The 24260-nt window shown below is 33.3% G+C and overlaps 2 protein-coding genes and 2 pseudogenes across 4 annotated transcripts; all 4 read left to right on the top strand.

The window, feature by feature from the left end:
- Positions 1–376: 376 nt before the first annotated feature.
- On the top strand, positions 377–2391 carry LOC139884778 (uncharacterized; annotated as a pseudogene).
- A 6830-nt stretch (positions 2392–9221) lies between these two features.
- LOC139884772 (uncharacterized) lies at positions 9222–11773 on the top strand. 3 transcript variants are annotated; one of them, XM_071868758.1, is made up of 6 exons: positions 9222–9255; positions 9683–9986; positions 10534–10570; positions 10732–10968; positions 11082–11129; positions 11513–11773. In XM_071868758.1, exons 2-6 carry the CDS (start codon positions 9688–9690, stop codon positions 11771–11773), a joined length of 882 nt encoding a protein of 293 aa, XP_071724859.1. In that variant the 5' UTR covers positions 9222–9255; positions 9683–9687. The 3 variants fall into 3 exon arrangements, with proteins under 3 accessions (XP_071724859.1, XP_071724857.1, XP_071724858.1); XM_071868756.1 differs by lacking the exon at positions 9222–9255 and having other exon boundaries at positions 9688–9986; XM_071868757.1 differs by lacking the exon at positions 9222–9255 and having other exon boundaries at positions 9688–9986; positions 11520–11531.
- A 2914-nt stretch (positions 11774–14687) lies between these two features.
- On the top strand, positions 14688–18823 carry LOC139884777 (two-component response regulator ORR24-like; annotated as a pseudogene).
- A 4783-nt stretch (positions 18824–23606) lies between these two features.
- LOC139884774 (putative F-box protein At5g60060) lies at positions 23607–24249 on the top strand (the record flags this gene model as incomplete). The annotated part of the gene is made up of 1 exon (XM_071868760.1): positions 23607–24249. A coding segment is annotated over exon 1 (643 nt), but the record flags the coding sequence as incomplete, so codon positions are not given.
- Positions 24250–24260: the final 11 nt, after the last annotated feature.

The following is a 24260-nucleotide window of genomic DNA, read 5'->3' as shown; positions in this document are numbered from 1 at the left end:
AGAACTAATCCAAAACCGATTCAATTCAACCGAAATTTGATCCGATCCGTATTCAGTTCGATTCAGGGTCCACATCGACCAATTACGGAAACTAGTTAGACAGAGTCTGAAGTCAACTAAGCAAAATTATTCGAATCGGACAGTGGCAAATCGTCCAAACTCTTTATTACAGGAGCCCACGTCCTTGATTTTTTAAATTACAAAGTCAGCACACATATACAAACGCGCGCGTGGGAGGCAAAATAAAATAATTAAATAAACTTAATAAGAGGAAGACATGATAAGCGCGTCACTTCACGCACCTACACTCTGCTTCTTCTCTCTCTTTTCTTCACCAAAATCCACCACCGTCCCCGCCACCACCGTTGCCGCCTCTATGGCAAGTTCTCCAGTCCGGATTGCCGTCGTCGGAGACGTCGTAAGTGTCCCTATTTCTCTCTCTCTCTCTCCATCTGAAGCTTTTAGTTGGCAATTTTCTTTTCTTTTGGCTTTAATTTGTTGATTGATTCTTATTATTGAAAGCATGACGATTGGAATCTACTAGAAGATACTAAAGCACTTCAATTGCTCCAGCCTGATTTAGTTCTTTTCACAGGTAGTTTATGCTCACACATTGAGTAAAATGGGAAAATCATTTTTGAAAAGCTAATTTGTCTTCCCTGTCAATTTAGGTGATTTTGGTAATGAGAATGTTGAGTTGGTTGAGAGTATTGCTCGTCTTGATTTTCCGAAAGCAGTTATTTTGGGGAATCATGATGCTTGGGGAACTCAGCAGTTCTCTAGCAAGTAAGTTTTAAAAGATACTAATATCTTGTTGATTGAATTGAATGTTTCTCCTTTTTGAGTTATGATATTCTTGTTTGATGTACAAATGCATTATCGATGAAGATTAACTCGTTTGTCATCGACTTGGATTTCAGGAAAAAAGACAAGGTTCAACTTCAGCTTGAATGGTATGTGTTAAATCATAAACTCCAAATCGTTCATCACATGTTTCGTGTTTCTTACTAATAATAACAGTAATATATGAATTTCTTGCTAATATCCCTTAAGTTATCTATATAAGTCTAATGCTTAGAGGCAGAGCTACTACTACTCAAAATGTTCAGCCCGAAAACGATATGGTTACTGAATAAAAGTTTGTTTTGCAACACTCAGTCTTGGTGCAGAGCATGTAGGCTACAAACGTCTTGAATTTCCCTCATTGAAACTGAGTGTAGTTGGTGGACGGCCATTTTCTTGTGGCGGTGAACGGCTCTTTCGCAAGAACCTTCTAGTAGCAAGGTTTGTATTTGTGAAGCTGCCATTATATCTTCTTTGTATTCTAGTTTACTGGATGTTAACATGTGGTTTCGGAATGTTTAAAAGGGAATAAAAATGGCTTTCACATTCTAAGATCACCATATCTGCATTTTTATTTATAGATATGGAGTGCGAGACATGAATGAAAGTGCTAAGAGAATATACAATGCAGCTTCGGGAACTCCAAAAGAGCATATGGTTATATTTCTTGCTCATAATGGACCGACAGGTGAATTGCCTTTCCTAAGATGGATGCAAAGATCATCTTTTTTAAAAAAAAAATGGGGCGACTTTTTTTAATGAAAACGATTTTTTCGTCTTTTGTCAGGTCTTGGCTCTAATTTGAATGACATTTGTGGAAAAGATTGGGTCTCTGGAGGTGCGATCATGGTGATCCAGGTATATGTGTACATAATTCCTGACGTTTCTCTATCCTTTTGTCAAATATAGGTGTATAGCTCTCCTGTTATTATTATGGCCTAAGTGATGTGTATGCATGAAAACTTTCTGTTGCATAAGAGATTAGATATTGTTTTCCGGTGGTTCTTCTAAAAAACATCAAATAAAAACATGAATTGGCATATTATATGATTATTCATGATTGGGATAAACTGTTCTGTGTATTATGCTAATAGTAACATCTCCTGTTACAGATCTAGAGCTGGCCATATCTCAGTTGAAAGAGAGTACAAAATTCATCCCATTGGTTATTTTCGGTCACATGCATAAACAGTTGGCAGATGGATGGAAATAGTGTACGAAAAATGATTGTCGTTGGGGACGACAACACTATATATCTGAATGGAGCCATCGTTCCTAGGGTCAGAATTATTACAAATCAAGGAAACGACGTCAGCAAAAGCTCCATGAGTCAGCCGAAAGCCGAGCCCAGTGGCACAATCAGAGCTTTTACAGTGGTTGAGATCTTGAATGGACGTGTGGACAAGATTTCAGAGAATTGGGTCTCAGTTGTTGGGGCTAAAACTGTGCTCGAAGAGGAACATATATTATTTAAAAATGGAAAGGTAACCTCTTCCTTATAATTGTCATTTTCTTTTAATTTTACAGGAATTGATCCTGAGTCGATAAAGTCCAAGTCTAGAGAACAGCAAAATTGACCAATTTCTGGAAAATTAAAAGAAGCTGGCCGCTTTTGTAACTCAGTTCAAATACATGTACAAATTTGTACATTATGCAAATTGGATTGAGATGGTCACTTCCACTTATCTCTCATGTAAATAACATCAAAATCCGATATTATTCATGCAATAGGTAAACAAAAACAAGATTCGTCGCTGTGATGTTTAACTGTGGTACTTTTTCCAGACATTATATATCACAAGTTGGCTGATTGATTGATAGGGATTGAAAATCATGTAAAACTGTGTGGAATTTGTTTTCACTCCTAATATTACATCCATGTGGTGTGTTTGGCGTTGTGGATTCTTTAATACAGTGAAAGAACTAAATATATATGGGCTTTTGATGGTTACTCTCTTTTCGACTGTTTTGCAAATGAATATGATATGCTACCAGTTTGTGACCCTACTGGTATAAATTGGATCCTCTTAATTCTCTATCTTGTGTTATTCCTATACACACACATCGACAAACATATGTATATCTGATTTCGACTTTTCAGGTCGACTCCTCTTGTTACTACAAGTGTCTTTGAGTGAATTGGAATTGTATTCTTGGAAAATCTTGATGCTTGATGAATTTAGCTTTTGCCTATGATTGCCTTTTAACATAGTCCATGTCAAACTTTGAAGATCCCTTGCAATATTTCGTCGTATCGATCCTACTGATTTTTTAATTGCATCTAATGGTGTTGGCAAATTCGTAGTTTTCTTTCTTGGTATACAATTAACATTATATATATTAGTTTGAGGCACATCTGACTCGTACATCTTCAAAGCATAATCAACTCCTTTGATCTATTTGTATGATTGATTATTATGTGATGATTTATAAATTAGGCAAATTAAGAAACAGATGACGGCCGAAAGTTTCATTTTCTGATTATTAGTTAATTTTTTCTTTCTTGAAAGTCAATTATTACTTAATTTTATACTAACAAAGACAAGATTTGACATGAATGGAATCACATGAAAGTGTGATTATCTATTTCCTAGATTTCTTCAAATATGACTACTACTTAACGAGTTATTGTCTGTCTGTCAATTAATCATCTTTTGAAAACCTAAATCCTTTTTCTTTTTAGCACCAACTCCTAAGAATTCTATGCCCTTTTTTGACCCAGTCGTCTTCCTTTCGACTCAAGTTTGTGAAACACTAGTAACAAAATTATTACTATTACATTAGCCTTTATTATTCCGAGTAATCCATCTCCACGTCTAGCTGGCGCTGATACATTTATAGATTTGTTTAAACAAAAAAATAACTTTAAAACCAACCACAACGTGGCTCAATGATCAAGACGTTTCATCTCACGAAAAACGAATTTTGGATGATTAGATTATTGTATTAAGTATAAAAAAAAATAAAAAAAATAAAAAAAATTAAAAGAAACTCCTCATAGAATAGACCTAGTCTTTGACAAAATATTTGCTTGAACTTTGAAATAATTGTAAAAGAGCTCTTAATTAAAGTCGGAGATTTCTAGAAAAAGTACTCTCTTCAATCACCTTAATGTCGGGCAACATATGTTACAAATTTTTAGAAAATGATTAGGTGATATAAAAAATGGTATGTCCCATTATTTATATTTTGAATTTTAATGACACGTTTAATTATTAGATATAATGAGAATATTTTATAAATAATAGAGATATTTTTTTAATTTTTTTTAATTCGTTTCAATTATAATTTTATAGACAACATAGATAATTTTTTTAATTTATTCCGATTACAAATTAAATTGCAATTAAATTGCAGATTTTATTGTCAAATCAACATCCGACACATGATATTTTATTAATAAATAATAATTTGACACATGTATTTTAGAATTTTGAGTTTAATTAGGTTTCAAGTTACAATTTTAAGTCAATCATATTTTTTTTTCTATTCTAATTAGGAAATCAAAACACATTCCTAATAAAATTATAATAGACTATATTTTTTCTAATTTTTATTTAACAATTTTCCTAATTAAAATTTATTATATTTGTTTTTTCTAATTAAAACGAGCATATCTTTTTTTTTCTATTCAAACGGACATATTAACTAAAAAAAATTTCCTAATAAAATTAAAATATATATTATTTTTTCAAATTTTTTTATTAAACTATTGTTCCTAATAAATATCCATTGTATTTTTTTTCTATTTCTAACTAAAACGAGCTTATCTTATTTTTCAAATAATATGAACAATTAAATTGATTAGATGCAATTATAAATTTTATTAAGAAATTAAATCTTGATATGTGACTTTTACTTTTTGTTATGTTTATTATTTTTTTAAAAAAATAAATAAATTTTTTAGTTCTAATTGGATAGTAGATTTTGAAATAAAATCAAAGTAATTATAATTGATATAAAATTAAAATAATTCCCTTTTGATATGATATTTGACATATATTTAATAATATTTGATAAAAATAAATATTACATAATTTTTTATGATATATTTAAATTATTAATTTTTAAAAGTACGGAATTTTCATCTAACGGACGGACTTAGTGATTTGTTTATTACAATGAAAACATTTCTTAAACTATGCACGATGTTTTGTTCAATTTGGAGAAGTTTGAGAAATATTTTTTCATAAAAATACTTTTAATACATTTGATTAATTACACATGTCATTAAAACTCAAAACATTAAATATTGTGAAACGGAAGGAGTATTTCAATAGTATAGATATTTTGTCGATTGATTTTAATAAAGATAGACAAATAAGACTACTTCTGAACTAGTTACATAGGGTGTTTTATGCAAATAAAGTAATTAAACTTTTAAATTATTGGAATTATAAATAAAGGTGCGTCCGGAAAAATAGACAAAAATATGCCTTGATTTTTTACAAAACGTCATAAATAAAAAATAAATTGTCTAAAGCGATACTTAAATGGATGGAGTATAATCTTGGATTTGGATCTTAAATTTCGATCACCTCTAATGCATGGAGTTGAGAATTAAAGAGATCTTACTTCTAAGTGACCAACTCCAGCTGAAGTCGGCTCAAACACGTAAACTACAAATTATAACAAGAATTAAGGAAATGAGGTTATAATTAACAATTTGATTAAAATAACCATTAAACGGTAGTATATTGTATATGCAAGAGGAGGAAATGAAGTAATTATACGCATATGATGAATGAGAGAATTAATACATTGTTCTTTTTCTTACATTTGTCAAATGATAGAAAGAAAGAAAAAAACAACACTCGTTTTTTTGAACCTAAAAAAGAAAAAAACCCTCATTGACAATAATGTCAAATACAAATAACATAACATAGAATGACAAATGTGATATAAGGTTGAGATCAAAATAAAATATTTTTATTGTTTTAACATACCATCATTATAATAAAATAAACACGTGTAATTGTTTGTAACTTTTTTTTGAGGATTAATATATATATATATATATATTATTTTTCCAATAGAACTTTTATTTATTTATGATGAGAATGTTAGGTGGCAAGTTCTGAGACTTTGTCTGCTGTCTCCTATGCTAATGCTAGTGAGTCACTGAGTCTCATCTCATCTCTCAATAATATATGAACCTCATGTGTTTGACCATAGTGATCCCTAGCTAGTGGTAGTACACTTTACTCCCTACAACTAATATTTTTGTTTTTCTTATGAAGTTTTTTTTAGTTACTTGTATTTTTATTAATTAATAATAAAATAATGTAAGTGATTGTGATTATAAATTGAAAAAAATTATAAAAAATATAATTGTTTTGATTTTTAATTTAATATTAATATATAAAGTAGAAATTTTGGGAAATTCGATCGGTTGATTAATCAAAAGCCAAAATTTATTCTCTAAAGATTTGTAGCAACAATTATTTTTTATTCGAGAGTAAGAAATTCATGGCGTAAAAGCCATAGAATCAACGCATCCTGAAACACGCACAAATCTGTTTAAACAGTTCGATCGGATTAACTTCTCAAGAATTTCTCTAAATTGTACTTTAACTTAGAACAAAAACGTCCCATAACTCTACTGAGCAAAACTCGAATTCTCAAATGAAAATCGAGAGAACAACAACTCCCAACAACAACAGTTATTGTTAAATTTAATCAAATCTAATTTATTTATTAATTTTTTTTGTGATGCGTAGATATAATAAAACATGTTACTATTTGACTATAAAGTTTAAAAAGGAAAATATTTATGTGATAAGTGTTGATATAAATAAGTGAAATTTGATTGTATTTATAGTTCGATTTTATTTTTGGGTTTACAAGGCCCCTTCCTTTATTTGCTAAATAGGTTAATTAGGTCCACCACTTATGAATGATTGAGGTCCCATATCTTTGAAGAGGCTGGTCAATTTTAATTTATTTATTACCAATTTTGTTTTTTTGAAGTTTATTTATTACCAAACTTATTGTCACAAACCATATAACAAAATTTTCCTTTTATTTTTTATTTTATTTTGCGCTATATTTTAGTCACGTGAAAACCATATAACACTTTGTTAGAATGGAGTCTAGTCTACCTTGAATTTAATTTAAATCTTATTATAATCATAACATTCTATTTTAATATGATAATACTACCTTTTCGTGTTCCCACCTCATTCACAAAAAATCTGTTTTGAACATTTCGAACTCCATATTTTCAAGTTTAATATCCACTTGAATAATAGTCGGGATACCAATTTTTTTTTTTTTTAAATCAAAATTCAAAATAATAATTTTCTTTACAGTTTTAATTACTAATTAAATTATTTAATAAAATATTTCAAATTTATGGAGTGTTGTGTTGGGGTGAATCCTGGAAGAGGGCAAAGAACAGCCAAACAGAAATGCTCTGCTTTGGTAAAACACTGTCTGAATGAAAATTCTGAACAAAAAACAAAAAAAATCAAATGAGGAGGAATGTCTGATCTCTGACAATTTCCTTTCTGCTCCAAGATCCCCCACCCCAACAGCCTTTGACCGAATCTCAGCCGTCCATCAAACCCTTTTTTACCTGGCTTTAATTATTATTTTTCTGATAAGATTAATCTACTAATGAGGAGTATTTATTGTTATTTTTTTCCTCTCAATTTCATGTACTAATTTATTTCTTTTGGAGCCGGCAGTTCATTAAATAACTTGTTTTAAGAGCCCTCTTGTCCAGTTGTCTGCCTCGCTATAATGTCTCAATTACCCTTTCTTCTTCAATGTTTTATCTGATATAGGAGTAATAATTAACAAAAATAAAAAAACTTGTCGATAAATTTGTAAAGTCAATCACACCAACATCTAGTACTAGTTGATGAGATGACTGATAATCTTTCCTTTTCAATTAATCAAATTTTGCAGTTGAGTGTACCAGTTTTTCTATTTTCATATCATCTCTTTGTTAGCATGATCTAAATCTAACACACATTACGAAAAAAACAAATTAAAATTTGGGATTGGATATTTTCTGCAGTTTTTCTAAACATAATCACACAAATAAAATAGTTCACACATCACATTTAAACCTCTGTTAATTAATACCGTTGAAAATGCTAAAATTTATTAATTGATCGAGGTTATTAATTTATCGAAATTAAATTAATTTAAAAGTTATATTTTAAGAACAGAAAAATTTATTTATTCAACGAAATTATTAATTTATAGAATATTATATTATTAACGTTAGCCCGTAATTACATATTACTACTATTTTTATGCAAAAATTTATTAATACTACTATTTTTGGGAACTTTTTAGTTTATAGAGGAGAGATCAACATAAAATATTTTTTCAATACGTGATACGTGTTTGTTATACATGTTTTTCAACTTCTTCGCAAAACACTCTTCACGTTCATATTTTAAAAATATTTTTGTCATTTTGCCAGAACAAGTGGACAATATTCTCCAGAGAATGGGTTTGAGTATTTTGTTCCGCAGATAACTCTGTATAGAAAGTGAGTGTGCATTTATTATACCCTTCTTCCTAAAATAGCCAACAAAACAAAATTCATTTCGGAATGATATTAGTCTAATTCCTAAAATCCCAATCATAATTCATAGTCGATCTATTTATATGGTGGTGGCTTTGCCATTTAAAATGATTATTTCTGTAATGGCTAGCTCTGAAAATTATTTGCATGCAGCTTATGAAGATTTCGGAATTGCTAAAATTTATCTATACCAGTTTGCTGAATTCCACTAGCTCCGTCTCATTGTTACCGGCTTCAATGGTAGTTTATGTTTACTACATAATTAATTTGTGACTTAATTTTAAACATTGTATTAGATGCTATTTCTTTACATGCTAATTAATAGTATCATATAATTGAAGAATAAAAAATAAATTAAAAAATAAATGTAAGAAGCACCAATAAGAATGCACGTTACTATCTATATATTCTATAATCATAATCAATTTTATTATTTAGTTGTAAGTTAAATTATTATATTGATATCCCATCTTCATTGTTTCTTTCATTCTCTCGTTATGAAAATAAAATACACAAATTAAATCGACATTAACCCACACTAGATCCACATACTCGAGTGCAGCGCGAACACCTGCCACTAATATATATATATATCATAGATGGCCCAATAAAATCCCAAATTTCGCGCGAGCCCCTGCCATATATACATATCATATATGGCCCCAAAAATCCAAAAGCACGTTACTTTATTCAAAGGCCTAGCTAGCTAAGCTAGGACAGAATTGCCATTTGCAAACATATCCTCTCTCTCAAAGTGACCATTGACTGCTATTCGTTAATATAAACACAAACTCAAAAATAGTTAAATCCTAATTTCAATCCAAAACCAAAACAATCATCTTCTTCTTCATTTCAACAAAAAAAAAAAAAACTTTTTTTTTTCCTTTAATCGAGCTTCAATCAATATAATCAAAAAGTCAGACACCAAAAGCTAGCAACCTCCATTTACAGGCAGACTGTCAATCTCATCCGTTTAGATCGGATCCTTTCATCTCCCCACTTGTAATATATACTTTCTCTTCATCTTCTCCCAAAATTTTCTATCTTCACAAATGACGAATCCATTAAAACAGAGAAACCCATTATAAAGCTTCATTTTTTCACTTTTCGCAGATGATGGAGGCCATCATTGCATTCACTAATCAATCAAAAGCTTTATCCATTTTTTCAATGACCCAACTTTCCTTTTCACAAATAGAGATAACCCATTTGCATGCTTTTGCTTAGTACGTCCTTCAATTAGTACAATTTCAAAAAAAACAGAGTGTTAACAAAAGAATTGAATTGTTTCAATATAAGAAATGGGTAATGTTACATCGAATGTGGCGGCGAAATTCGCATTTTTCCCGCCAGACCCGCCGACGTACGACGTCGGTACGGAGGAAGACGGCAGGGTTCTATTCTCCGGTCTGACGGTGGACAAAGACGTCGACGTTCATTTGTTGGATACTAAAAGTGGGAATAAAATTGTGGCAACGTTTTGGAGACACCCTCGTGCAAGATTCACACTTTTGTATTCACATGGTAATGCTGCTGACTTGGGTCAGATGCTTGAGCTATTCAACGAGCTTAGAGCTCACCTTCGAGTTAATATTATGAGGTATTTGATATTTCCCTTTATTTTTAATTTTATTATCATATTGAGATTAGCTAATTTTGATATCTATGAATTTTGTTTAATCATGTTTTTTTATGTTTAACTTGTTGGTGATTGAATTTGAATCTTAAGTGAACTGAACTTTGTAAAAGAAACAATGGATAAATAACTTTGTTGCAAATTTGTGGTTTCTACTTTCTATCCTGATGAATACAGTAACTATGAAGTTTTTAACCGTCCTCGTTTTCAATATGGAGCTCATTCTGTGTGTCAATCATGGGGTTTGGAACTTTCTTTATATATTCTTCATTCAATATTTGATTGTTACTGCCTGGTTAAAAATGGTCAAAATTTCCTGTTCGGATCTATGGCCTATCTATCGGTCTTTGCAATCATTGTGATTCTTTTCCATTATTGGTTTTACAAATTCCTAAGCCCCTCAGAAAGAACAAAAGATATCAATCTGCAATTAATCAATTCGTATTGATAGTATTTTGTTTCCTTTACTTGTTTATAGTTGTTTGACGTATTGTGTTTTAAATTGTTGCAGCTACGACTACTCAGGATATGGGGCTTCCACTGGAAAGGTATATTCATATTAGAAACTAATTACCTTAGTTTGAATCCAATGAACTCTCAGAGAAGTTCTATGGAATGATTGTTTTGATTGAAATGCCAAGTTCAAACTCAATTGTTTATTGATTGTACGTAACTGATAATGGATCATTTATGTGGTCATGATATATAGCCGTCTGAGTTCAACACATATCACGACATAGAGGCAGTGTACGATTGTTTAAAGAGAGAGTATGATACTAAGCAAGAGGAATTGATTTTGTACGGGCAATCAGTCGGAAGTGGGCCCACAGTACACTTGGCTTCTCGGTTGCAGAGATTGAGAGGGGTTGTTCTTCATAGTGCCATTTTATCGGGCATTCGAGTCTTGTATCCTGTCAAGATGACATTTTGGTTCGACATATTTAAAGTAAGTTAAGTTTTACTCACTGGATTCATCCATTCATATCCATCTCTTGTGTGACAAGAATATGCCACTTGGTTGTGTAATAAAAAAAATTTCTTGTTCTGTCTTTTTTTCAGAATATAGACAAAATTCGACATGTTAGCTGTCCGGTTTTGGTTATACATGTAAGTATTTTTTTAACTCAAACATTGTCTTTCTTCTTCAAGATCTGTGGCTTTTAGTGAATTGCCATTACTTCATGATCAGTGCCAACTTAATTCATACTTAAAAGTAATTCCCATTTTGATGACTTGAACTTTGTTGCATTTTTGAAATATATGCATATTATTGTTCAGATACCGACTTTTCATTGGATTCAAGAATTTCAGTTTCACGACAAGGGATGACAATCGACTTGCTCATTGCTAATCTTAAAATGAAATTAGAAAGTTCAACTACCTACCCTCTTCACTACATCATGTTGCAATTTGCATTCTCTTATTTGAATTGAAAAATGATGTGTTTTTCTTTTCTGTGTTTTTTTTAATTGTTAACTGAAAATTTGCAGGGAACAGCTGATGATATAGTTGATTTGTCTCACGGAAAGCGTCTATGGGAACTTGCAAAAGAAAAGTATGATCCGTTATGGGTAAAAGGTGGAGGGCATTGCAATCTGGAAACATATCCAGAGTACATTAAGCATTTAAAGAAATTCTTAAACGCCATGGAAAAGCTTGCAATCACAAAGCCACCTCAGAATGAACTTACTTCCACGTCAAGTATGACAGAAGTTAAGCACAACAAGTGCTTAAGATTTGGAAAGAAATGAAAATAGAATAAGCGTAGTAGCGAATTGTTATCGAAAACAGACGTGTATTAGAAACTGATCATAGAGAAAAAAATCATTATATACAGTAGTTTGTTTGCTTCTAGATATCCCAATATTTAGGTTTTGAGGCAGGGGAGGCTGGGGAGCTGCTATATTTATCACATTCTCTTGAGTGTTGCCTCGAGAATTAATCTTACAGACGTAGCTTTTTGATGTGGATTTTAATGTACAATTTAGGAAACTTTTGTGTAATTTATTAAATGTGGCTAGAGCGAGCGAGTAAGTGTCACTATCCTCATTGCGCCGAATAAAACTTGTAACTCAGTTGGCTACCAAAAAAGCCACGATGGAGCATTGCCGTAGCAATGTCGATTTCTAAATATGCTATTGAACCGGCTTCAGGTTGGTTTCCACATCCAAATATGAATGGGAATCAAAACTGTTCTAATTTCATCGGTTCAAGCCTGAACCACTAAAACTAACGAATTGATTTAGTCGAGAAACCGTACAACGTAGACTTCCAAAACAGTTGCAGTTCATGAAATCCCAATTATTATAAACTGATTCTGAATTAGATCAATTATCATACGAACCAAATAAGCCCTTAATAGATTACCATAGCCCAAGTATTAAACTTGAAAGCTAATTTTTCAATATCCTAAGCCCCAATTTATTTTTATAACATATACGGACTGTGCACAACTCGAACCTCTCGATTCATGAATGAAGGAGATGCTTATCAATTACGTCAAGTACTGTGTGCAAACCCCATTTTATTGTCCTCATTCTTAATGGGCTCTATCATCTCTCATCCTGATTGGTTTACTTTTTTTCCTTCTAACATTTGTGTTACTGGGACATTGTCCATAGTTACCATAAGTAACTGGTAAAATAGTAAAAAAGAATTCATTCAAATTTTAACGAGGTTATAACTGATCATTCAGTTCATCCATCAGTTTCATCAAAACAATAACATTTGACCAAAATAAATTTACTTTATGAAAAATCCTAACAATAAATAATAATTTTTTTTTTTACCATTCAAAACTTTATCTTATCTTTCTCCCGAAAAAAGAAAAGAAAAGTTACAGTAGTATTCAGAAGCTAGTGATGATAACAAAGATGGAGTATAATGATAATGTCACTGACTTTGATGAAAAAAAGGGCCACCGATTCCAATTGTTGATTCATTTATTTTTTTATAACGTTGATAAATGAAACGAAATATACAAAATGCAACACGTCTCTTTTCTTAAATACTTCCTCTAACATATTTTAAATGTCACAATATGAAATTTTAATTTAAGGTATCTAATATTTTACTATAAAGACGGAAGAGAAAAAGAATGTGAAAAATAATAGATGCGACACATAATTGTGGACAATTATAAATAAAATTATTATTTTCGTATTAAAATATATGATATTTTAGTTTTATGGATCTTATGAGTTTGAACACAGACTTCGTCGAAGAAGAAAGCTGGCACAATGCTAATAATGGACTCCAACTGATAGATATATTTTCGATGAAAAATCAAGTTATAATGACAAAGCGCCATCTATTTTCTAATGAAAAAGATAAGCTGAAAAAAATAGATTTTATGCTAATGATTATTCATCTTGATTTTTATGGTTAATATTATGTGTGTTGATTTTGAGTAGTTGTAACATGAGAAACAACCGAGCTATGATCCCATTTTTTAGCGATGTTAAGGGGTGTACTAAATCGGTTGGGAATTACACACTTCCATATGTACTTCTTGATGAATGTTTCGAATTTGATCGAGCATTTAAACCATCCAATGTTATTTATTTCACGTTAGTAAACATGGAACCAATATCGATTCATTGGCCTGCCATCATTGTTCATTTTGCGATTTAGGGTTGGAGCATGAGGTGGATGGTTCCAATACAGACTCGATCAAGAAGCCGAGAAGTGGAATGGTATTTGAAAGCCAAGAAAATTTATATGAGTTCTATAAACCATATGCAAAGCTAACATGGTTCGATGTAAGGAAGGGCCTGGCAATACACATCATTCGCATACTACTAGGGAGGGACTTCAAGTGCTCCGATCAAGAAAAAGAGGGCGAGATCTCGTGCACAATTGAACGTCGTCCGACGCCAAGACACATCTTACAGAGTCACTACGATTTTTTCACGACATAATCATGAGCTAAATCCTTCTTCAATTAAGTAGGTCCTTCCCATTGTTGAATGATGTTTCTTATATAAGGATGTCCAAGAACATACAATATGTTGAAGTTCAAATTGGTGGTCCTATGACTACATAATAGGATGCAAAAGAAGGTGAATCATGGAAAGCACAAAATTAAAATTTAAAGCGTATGACAAACTCTAATTTCATTCAATGGACCAAGTATTTTTCTTCTAATCAACTTGTCCAGAACTAAACTAAACCACACGACGATCCACTTATTCAATATATTTGTCATTGAGTGAACCCTCTTTTAATTGGAGTTTGTGAAATTCCTGACTCGTCTAGTATGAATTGTCCGTTGTTCATCAACTTCATCGATGCAGTCACTAATTAAGTCATTAGACCCAATAACCCTCTCCCACTTCATCATTTTTTTCCGCTCAAGTCCACCCTAGTTTTTCAACCTCGACAAATGAACCCTAATATTTTTCTCGTCTAATTCTAAAAAAAAACCCAATCTATTATAAGAGATTCCACCCGTCATATGAGTACTTTTCAATTCGGTTAAATTGGAGAAGTAAAATATCAACTTTTAATTGAATCCACGTTTGCGGTATAGTGAAAAATTATCGCCTTAGGGTATAAGTGACATTTACACTACAAATTAAGTGGATAAGATAATCTCTTATATATTTCGCGCCACTCGTATATATACTCGTACGTTTTCGCGCCAAATTTGAATCATGTACACTTAACAAATTAAGAGGATAAAATGACCTTTTATACATCTCGCGTTAGTCGTATTTACATACACCTCGCGCCAAATTTGATTCTCTCTCCAAATTTAAAGACATTTCTACATTCATCTCTCCCAAGTTAGTAGAAACTGAGAAAAAACTCTTGCTAAAAAGAAAATTGGCATTCAAGGTTGTGTACTCATAATCTTATTTTCTATGCTACACATAATCTATCCTTGACCAATATCCTGAAAGGAAGAAAATAACAGAAAAGGGAAGATAAAGCTAAAGACAAAAATATAAAAATAAAATTAAATATTAAAAAATACAGAACTAAATTCGGGTAATACTAAATTGTACTCTTGTACTATATATAAAGAAGAAAATCCCAAAGTCAAGTCACTCTGTTGAGTTTGCTTTGGTGTTAACGTTCCCTCCTCCACTTTTATTCTCCATCTCCTCCTCAGTTCTCAGAGTACATTTTCTCACTCTAAAGCTTTCGTCTTTCTTCTCTGGAATTCTAATTTTCTCTGAATTTCTGGTTTTCTGTTTCAAGGCTTGAATCAAAGTTTTCATTTTTCATGACTCAGAAGAATGAACTTTTTTTTTTTTTTCTTTTGCATGTTTTTGCAGACTCGAATTCTTCTAGCTTCTCTATTTTGTTGGTCTTTTTAATCGGGATCTCTGTTTTTTCTGTTTTGTATGCAGAATGGCTGCTGTTGACAACTTTCCGATGGGCATGCGCGTGCTCTGCGTGGATGATGACAGAATCTGTCTTATGGTTCTAGAAGGCCTTCTCCGGAAATGCCACTATGAAGGTCTGTCTTATGGTTCCTTTTCATTTAATTTCAATTCTGTTTTGGGTTTTAATGGTAGTTGTTAATTTGAAACAGTTTAGATATTTGTTCCTGTAAACTAGATTATGTTTGATTGCATTCAGGTGTACAATTGATCTAGCTTTTGGTTTTATGTCAAGTTTGTCTGTTAAATACTCTTTCAAAATAAATATTTACATCTCATTAATGGTTTCTGCAGTGACCATCACTGATCAGGCTGTCACGGCCCTAAAGATGTTAAGGGAAGATCGTAGCCGATTCGATCTCATAATCACTGACGTAGGCATGCCAGATATGGATGGATTCAAGCTTTTAGAACTCGTGGGGCTTGAAATGGACATGCCCGTTATCAGTAAGCATAAAAATACTTTGATCCTTTCAATGATGTTCAATCATATTCTTTTACTTATATTGTCAGTTTTGGCCCCAATTTGCATAGTTAAATTCTAGCTGGGTTTCAAATAGTAGGTCTTTAATGTAAAGAATTTTTTTTTTTTTTTTTTTTGGCTTCAGTGTTGTCTTCTCAGAGTGATAAGGAGTCCGTGCTGAAGGGGGTGGAGCATGGCGCTTGTGACTACCTCTCAAAGCCTTGCAGGCTTGAAGAGCTTCGAAATATATGGCAACATGTTGTGAGGAAGAAGAAGAAGAAGGCTGGGCCGGGGAACGAAAACAAGTCTCCGAACAACATTGGAGACAACAACAGACATGAAGCGGGGGCTTCCGGTAGCGGTGACCAAGGTGGAAAAGGGATTAAGAAAAGGAAGGATCAAATTGAAGAGGATGAAGAAAATGTAGAGGGCAATGGACAGGAGAATCAGAACTCGACGAATCCGAAGAAGCCTCGTGTGGTTTGGTCTGTTCATTTGCATAAGAAGTTTGTTCAAGCTGTTAATCAGCTGGGACTTGGTAGTGAGTTGTTATTTGGCCTTCATTTATTTATTTTCGGATAGTTGTTATGAGATTTCATTTGATATTCACTTCTCTCGTATGCAGGAGCTGTTCCTAAGAAAATTCTGGAGCTCATGAATGTTGATGGGCTGTCAAGGGAAAATGTAGCAAGCCATCTACAGGTATAGATGGTTCCTCTTCTTTTTATATTTCAGTTAGTAGGAAATATTCTCTTGATGTAGGGTACTTGAAATCTGAGAATGTCAAATTTAGATAGACTGACCAATTTACTTTAAAACAATTTTTGTTTGAGACTATGATGAATTCATCAGAAAAATCTTTACCGGTTTTTGGTTATTATGTTCTGTCAGAAATACAGGCTTTATCTTAAGAGAGTTAATACTCATGACAACATGGCTGCTTCATATGGGCCCCGAATTGGAACATTGGAAGGCTACGGGGATTATCAAACCCTAAGTGGGGCTGGCGGAAGTTATCCAAACACTGCTGTTTCAACATATCAATCAGGCAGCATGCTCAATAGACTAAACTCCCAGCCTGGATTATCCCTCCCCGGAATGTCGTCGTCCAATGTCATTATGCCACCTGGTCATCCCCAAGATTTCTACAATTCCTATAATCCTTCTCTCGGCAATCTCAATTCAACTGTGGTCAACCAGAATAGCAATCCGTTCCATTTGAACCAGTTACCACAAAGTACAAGATATCCAGAGTTCAATCCCATTAATGATCAAACCTCTAGGAATGCATTTAGGAATGGGCCACAAAGTGGAGTGGTTGGATTTGGGAATCAGTCTCCGGTTACCGGTCCTTCATTGAATCCCAATGTATTTGACATTGGAGCCCGTGGTTCTAGTTTTGTGGATCAGAGCAGAGCTACTGGCACATGGCAGGGATCCAGATTCCCTCCTAATTCTTTGCCATTTAATAATGGTCAGTTAGGTCATCATGACCAAGTGCCTTTCAATAACTTGCGAGATAATCTACCTCAGAATATCTCTCAGACTGGTAATATTAATCCAATCGGTTTCTCAACGGCTGTGGCTGGAAATAATCCGTTTGGTATGGATGATGTTGCTGTTTCTCTTGGCCAGAGCATTGACCAAGAGAATGTTATGGTTCCCAAATTGGGATCTAACAACGATAGCTATGTGAATCAAGGGCAGTCACAGGAGGGTTTCCTCTTCAATGAGTTTGATCCATTGGATCAGATGTTGAACCCACTGATGCAACAGGTATGCTAACTTATCTTCTTTTTTCCCAAATCATTAGTCTGAAAGAAACATACTTCTTTTCTTTTGTGAACAAATTTACATTGTATGCTAGTCTGATCAGTAATTATTATCTACTAGTTAAAATGTCTAGCTCATTATTTTACACCAGCTCTGTTTTGTATATGCTTTTTTTTTTTACAGGATTTCATGTTTTGACTCATATTTACTTGTTTTTTCGTTCTTTTTTAGGGTCCGCCAATTGTGCCTCAGCAGCCAAATCATTCGTTGTTTTTCGATGGAGAGTTTGGGGTGGATGACTACTCTTTCCCCTGAGAAGAGGAGAGGCGCTAGGACATTCTATCATCATGTTGTATTAATTTATACAGTATGATGCAGTTTTTTGCTTTTATTAGACAGTTGAGTTTGTTGCTTTGTTATTGATATAAACTCCTTTGGTTTTGCTATAATAACATTCTCATTTACAGTTTCCTTTATGTTATTCTGTCATTAACAAATATGCATATCGTAATTTTAAGCTAAGTATCCACGTGGGATATTATGCAGATTGAATCTTGTGTGAAGTAGAAAGAAAGAAGCTTGAAAGTTAGATAATGCCACTCACTCAAAGTGACTATTTCAACATTTTCAGGGACATGCTTTGTCTTGTTGGCTATTTGACTTGTCTAGCCTTGGTTTTACATTGTTCTTTCCAATCCTTCACATGGTACTGTTTGCATTGCCGCTGGTCAACGTGCTGCTATGAATTGCTTGGCGTATAAGACTGAAAATGCATCATTTGTAACCATTATCACCAGGGCGAATATTTCTAAGGACGCCTATTTTGTAAGTATATATGAATTGCTGCATTGGATGTTATCGTTTTTTTACATGTACTGATATTTCATTTTTGCAGAATATACCTCTACATTTTTGCTGAGGTTAACTTTCCAGACTCAGATGGATGTTTTATCGTCCAAGTTGCTGATGGTAGGACTTGGAATTTCAAGTATAAATTTTATCCTGAAACTAAGTTCTACACTGCCCGTAAATCTGATTGGCTGAACTTCGTTGGGGGCAACAATTTGAAGGAAGACAATATTTGTCTCTTTGAGATGATATTGAGACTCCCATCATGTTTAAAGCGACCGTTTTCGTTTAATTTGATGGTCCTACTTACGATTCTGGATGTTTAAATTGTAATAGTTGTGCAGTTCATAACAAATCGATGATTAAAAAACAGTCACATTCGGAAAGTTACAACAAGAGTTAATCCATCTATGAGCTGAAAAACTAGAGAATACCCCTCAATCAAGAACTTCAAAGAGGCCATAAACAGAAGAAAGAAGAACCAAAACAAGTCATAAATTAAGCTAACTGTATCTATCTGGTTCGACTTTTTGCCCATCAAAACCAAAATCAAATAATCTTAAACTTATTATAGAATAGAATACCCCAATCCTGACTACTAATCTATAAAAAACACCCAACGCCCAACTTCCATTCCAACCCCATCCCATTCCAATCCATAAAATTGATTTTTTTTATAAACATGGAATTAAAAATTAGATTTTAAAATTCAATTCATTAGAGTGAGTTGGTGATTTATGTTGGGTAATCCAACCCAATAAAAATCCATTAAAATTTTAATTAAAAAAAAAAAGTAAAATAAAAAGCTCAGTCCTCGCTCCTCAGCTCCGTTACTACCTCCACGGCTCCACCACTCCTCAGCTTCGCCACTGTCGTCTCCTCTCACGTAAGCCGTCACGTCCTCCGTCTTGAGACTCTCTGCCTCTCCATCCAATCTCACGACTTAGATTTTCTACTTTTTTAACTTCAAGCAGCACGAACGAACCTCATTTTGGTCCCAGAGATCCTTGAAGACCACTGGCTCACCGACAGCGGTGAAGATTCTGACTTCACGGAAAGTATCACTAACGTCGGCGGAGAGTTCTGTGGCGGTGGACCTCGCCGCGAGCTTACGCCTCTGCGAAGAAGAAGAAGAAAATTTGGGGAAAGAAGTGGAATTGCTTGTTCTTTGAATCGGTGAGTGAATCGAATTGCAAATCCATGGATTACTATCTTATTTTGGTTTTTGCTCTTACGATTAGATCGAATTGCAAATCCATAGATTACTATCTAAGTTTGGTTTTTTGCTTAAATGGAATCGTAAGAGCAAACCATGAATTTCCATTTTCTTCTTCCTTGCAATCTGGATTTCCGATGCATTCACGTCAGCTGCTCGCAAAGATTGTTGGTTTGTTCTTACGATTCGTCACCGCCCTTCACGTCGGCTGGATTATTTTTCGGAGTTGTATGTTGTGGCGGCGGAGTTGTGTTTCGTAGGACTAAACAACAATCTTTGAAAAGTTTCATGGACCAAATATGACATTATTAAAAACTATGAAGGACGTATATTAACATAGGAAAAATATAAGGACATAAATTTTATTTATAATTGTGGAAGTTGGAAGGCAATTGAACCCACCCATAAAAATGAATTGGGATGGTTTTAGGTTGTGTTGGATGAAATTGGATTGGAAGCCCATTTGATAAAATCCATTAAAATTGAGGTGGGTTGGATATGTGAATGGGTAGTGATGGGTGGATAATTTTTACAGCCTTAACTCACAAATTTTATCAATTTTCAATGTGTAAGGCTCGTCATATTCTATGAATTTTGGAAGAGTTGGGTTCCACATAGGGATGGCAATGGAGCGGATTCGGAACGGATAGTACTATCTCCACCTCCGTATCCATTTAGAATAATCACTCTCCGCCTCCGTCTCCATATCCGTGATGGATAAAAAATTATACCCGTCTCCGTATTCATGTCGGGTAACTGATATCCATGGATATCCACGGATTTTTTTATTCATCGATATTTGCGAAAAATTAAAATTAAATAAATGAAAGATATAAATAAAATTAATGAAAAATTATTTTATTTATTAAGCAAACAATGTTCAAAATAAAATTGACATAAACTTGACAAATAATAGAAAGTCGTTATAGCTATCTTTTTATTGAATTGAAAAATAAGACATAAAAAAGAGTAACGAGAACTCGCATCGAACTTCAAATATTTTGACTAGTTGAAAACATCCTGCATAAAGAAAAAATTGTTATGAAAAATTATTTTAAAACAGATAATCAAGTATAATGATTAATATTACGTAATTAAATTGAAAGAATTACTTACATCATCAACATCTTTATCATCTTGAATAGAAAAGAGCTCCATGTTAAATGTTGATGTCAATGGTGAATAAAATATCTTTAATTAAATATATTAGATACAATAGTTATAGCGGATATCCATGGATATATCCGCGGATAAAATTTCATATCCGTCTCCGCCTCCATTTATGAAATAGATATTTTGTTCTATCCGTCTCCGTATCCATGGGGATTTTTTACCCTCCAAATCCTCTCCATGACGGATAAAAATTAGCGGATCTCCGCAGATTCGGATACAATTGCCATCCCTAATTCCACAAGCAAATAGCATATCATTCCATCGCAACAGAGATACACAACTCAGTGTATATAGTTAAATTTGGAGTCTTCGTGATGAAAATAGAACAACTTACCCTTCATTGTCGTGAAGAACATGTAGTACTGCTCATTCATTGTCAGACATTGAAATCGTGAGCTGGGTAAATGAAATGCGATTGAAGAGAATATTTGTTTGTGACAAAGGGCGGAGAAGGAGGAGTACTTGCATGAAGAGTTGAATAGGTGAGGGATTAATTCTACAATTTTAAAGTTTTGAGGTCTATCTTAAATATACTATTTTTTTTTACATAAAAAGTGTAGTTTGCCCACTTAAAATCTCATTCTCTGAATTGTAATTACGAGTAATAAAAGTTAAAGATTCAATGTTAATTCTTACATTCACAAGCCCAAACAAACTTATAATCGATTCATGGTTCCAATTGCGATGCCACAAAAAGTCAATTAAATCTTTAAGCCTTGAAGTAATTTTTTATTTTATTTACAAGTAGTTTTTTTTTTTTAAATCATTTCTAACTGTATTTTTAAATTTTTAATTATTAAACATTACCTCTATTATTCTATACTTTAGCCTAAATTCATGTACATTATTTCAAATTTTTATACATATTTTTCTAATTTTATTCGTATATCAAATTATTATTGTCAAACCAATTTTTCTATCATTTTGTCTAATCCACACCACCGATACTAATAAATATTAGTAAAAAAAAAATGAAAATTAATTTTAAAAAATACTACTACAATAAATAAAAACATTAATTAATAAAAAAATAATTTTAAAAATAAACAATTAATTAAAAAAAAATACTTGAAATTAAAAAGGGCTGGACTGGGGCAACGATTTGCCTATATTGGGGGCCCATTTTATCTCTTCATTTTTCAAGTCCAAACGACCACGTGTATATATAGTTGGAATTTCTTCTTCTTCGTCCTAAAATAAAATGAAATCAGATGGTGACGAAGACATAAAAGGAATCTCGTTGGCATTTTGGAAGCTACACTTTGTTTTCGCAGCTCTCAATTGGATGCACTTCGAGCTGTTTCAGTAGGTGGGTAGTTAATATATTAAAGTTTTATACAATTTACTGGAAAGACGAATTTGAATTTTTAGGTGGAAAAGTTGTGAAATGGATTATTGGACTGGTATACTTGAATTGATACTTCTATGTTTTAGAGGCATTATAGAGAATTTGAATGAATTAGGCATTAGAGTTGTCGCCAACATCCATGAATCTTCAAGAAACAACAGCATGATCATTGATTCAAATTTACGTACTTAAAGTTTCCATTTTCAATTGTAATAACATACTTAATTCAGCTATTCTTAGACAGGGAAAAGAGCCTATACGAGATAATACGGAGACCCCATTGAATGGCCCATAGCTTTCTATAACACGAAAGTGTAATTTGGAGGAGTGCCAAAGAGGCAATCGCCACCAGGCACAATGGGGTAATTGCTCTGAACACTCTCTTAATTAAGTTGATCATGGAACTTGTCTAATGTGACTGAAATTTTACAAATCGAATGCACGATAATGAGTGCCTCCATTAGAATATACTCTGGTTGTGAATGAACCGAACTGGGTATGCTGAAATGCTACTGCACCGAAAATTCCGTGTTAGTATTCACAAAACTTGATATGAGTCTTGTCATTGTGATTGGAATAAAGCTCAAGCTAACTTGTTTTTATAATATAAATTTTTTAGTAACATTTTTTTCTAATAAGGAGGGTGGGCCTTGGTGCAACCAATTAAGGTGTGCTCCTTTCCCGTGTGGCCTGAAGGTTACGAATTCGAGTCACGGAAACAGCAAACCCCCAAAGTGGGGAGCCTTATTGCTCCGGGGTTTGCCCTTTTCTTTTTACTATTCTAAAAAAAAAAACAAATAAGGCATATATGTTATTGCATATCTATCGATACACGTACATAAGCCCAAAAAAGGATTAGATAGGAGTGGGGGCAGGCAAGAGTGTAAAAAGATGTGTAATCTTTCCATCATAGGATAACAAATTAGGTTTTCTTTTTACCCTTTCTTCTTAATGAATACGCGTGCGGCGCAGTCAGAGCATATCTCCTTGTCCTATCTCAAATATTTTTCAGACCAAACATACGACAATTGATTAACTTTTAGTGTTGAAAAATCCTTCGTAGCTTTGGGAATTGAAATTTTGAAGTATAATTCATCTCAGTTCTGCTGATCAAAAAGGGGACTGCCTTCAAGTCTGGAAGAGCACATTCTTGGATCAATTAGCCGGTAAAAAAGCATCATCTCTTTTTCTGATCTACAAATCCTGTTAAATTTCATGTGTTTTATCTATATACAGTCTTACTGATGTTAATTTATCCTTATAGTAATGAATTTTTGTATTCATGTGCTTGACTTTTTTTTTTGTTAATTACTTTAATGTGTTTATACTTATTCTAACCTTGTTAATGTGGAAATAATATAATCCAGGAATCATGGGACGGCCAACTCCATGGTCTGAACTTCCTGGGGAGATCGTGTTTTCTATTGCGAAGCTCCTAGACACTGATGAAGATTCTATTAGAATCCGTGCTGTCTGTTCGTCTTGGCGAACTTCCATCCCTCCACCGGAAAGGAGGTTTCCTTTGCAGCTTACACTCCCGGTAAAGAATTTCTACTGTGTGATTGAGAACCAGAACCAGGGGTATTTTAAGCTCTGTACCAGCTTCTTTTATCACCTGAAGCTGCCATCATCAGTAAACAAGCATGGGAGTTCCCCATACAATGGCATTGGACCTTCTTCATGTCAAAGGGGGTGGTTAGTGCGTGTCGAAGCGACTGGTACTGGCAGTTTCAGAGTTCTGAATCCATTTGGGGGGAAAATTGGCATATTTCCTCCTCAAGCATTTCCAGACTCAAAGCAACTCAATACATTGGACTTTCGGATATCAGAAGTAACGAGAAGTTACAATCTCAAGCTGGTTAATAATACTATTCCTAGGTGTCGAGAACCTGTCAAGGTCATACTGTCTTCAAGGCCCGCATCTACAGAGAATGATTATATTATCCAATCCTTGACCTCTAACAGCGATTGGAACTACATTAAGTTAGGGGAAGATGAGTGGTCAAATGAAACGGGTCAGCAGTAC

The sequence above is a fragment of the Rutidosis leptorrhynchoides genome, unplaced genomic scaffold (genome assembly GCF_046630445.1).
Source record: "Rutidosis leptorrhynchoides isolate AG116_Rl617_1_P2 unplaced genomic scaffold, CSIRO_AGI_Rlap_v1 contig60, whole genome shotgun sequence".
NCBI classification, from domain to species: Eukaryota; Viridiplantae; Streptophyta; class Magnoliopsida; order Asterales; family Asteraceae; genus Rutidosis; species Rutidosis leptorrhynchoides.
The sequence above is the reverse complement of the archived record's forward strand: the minus strand, read 5'-3'. Positions and strand labels throughout refer to the sequence as shown.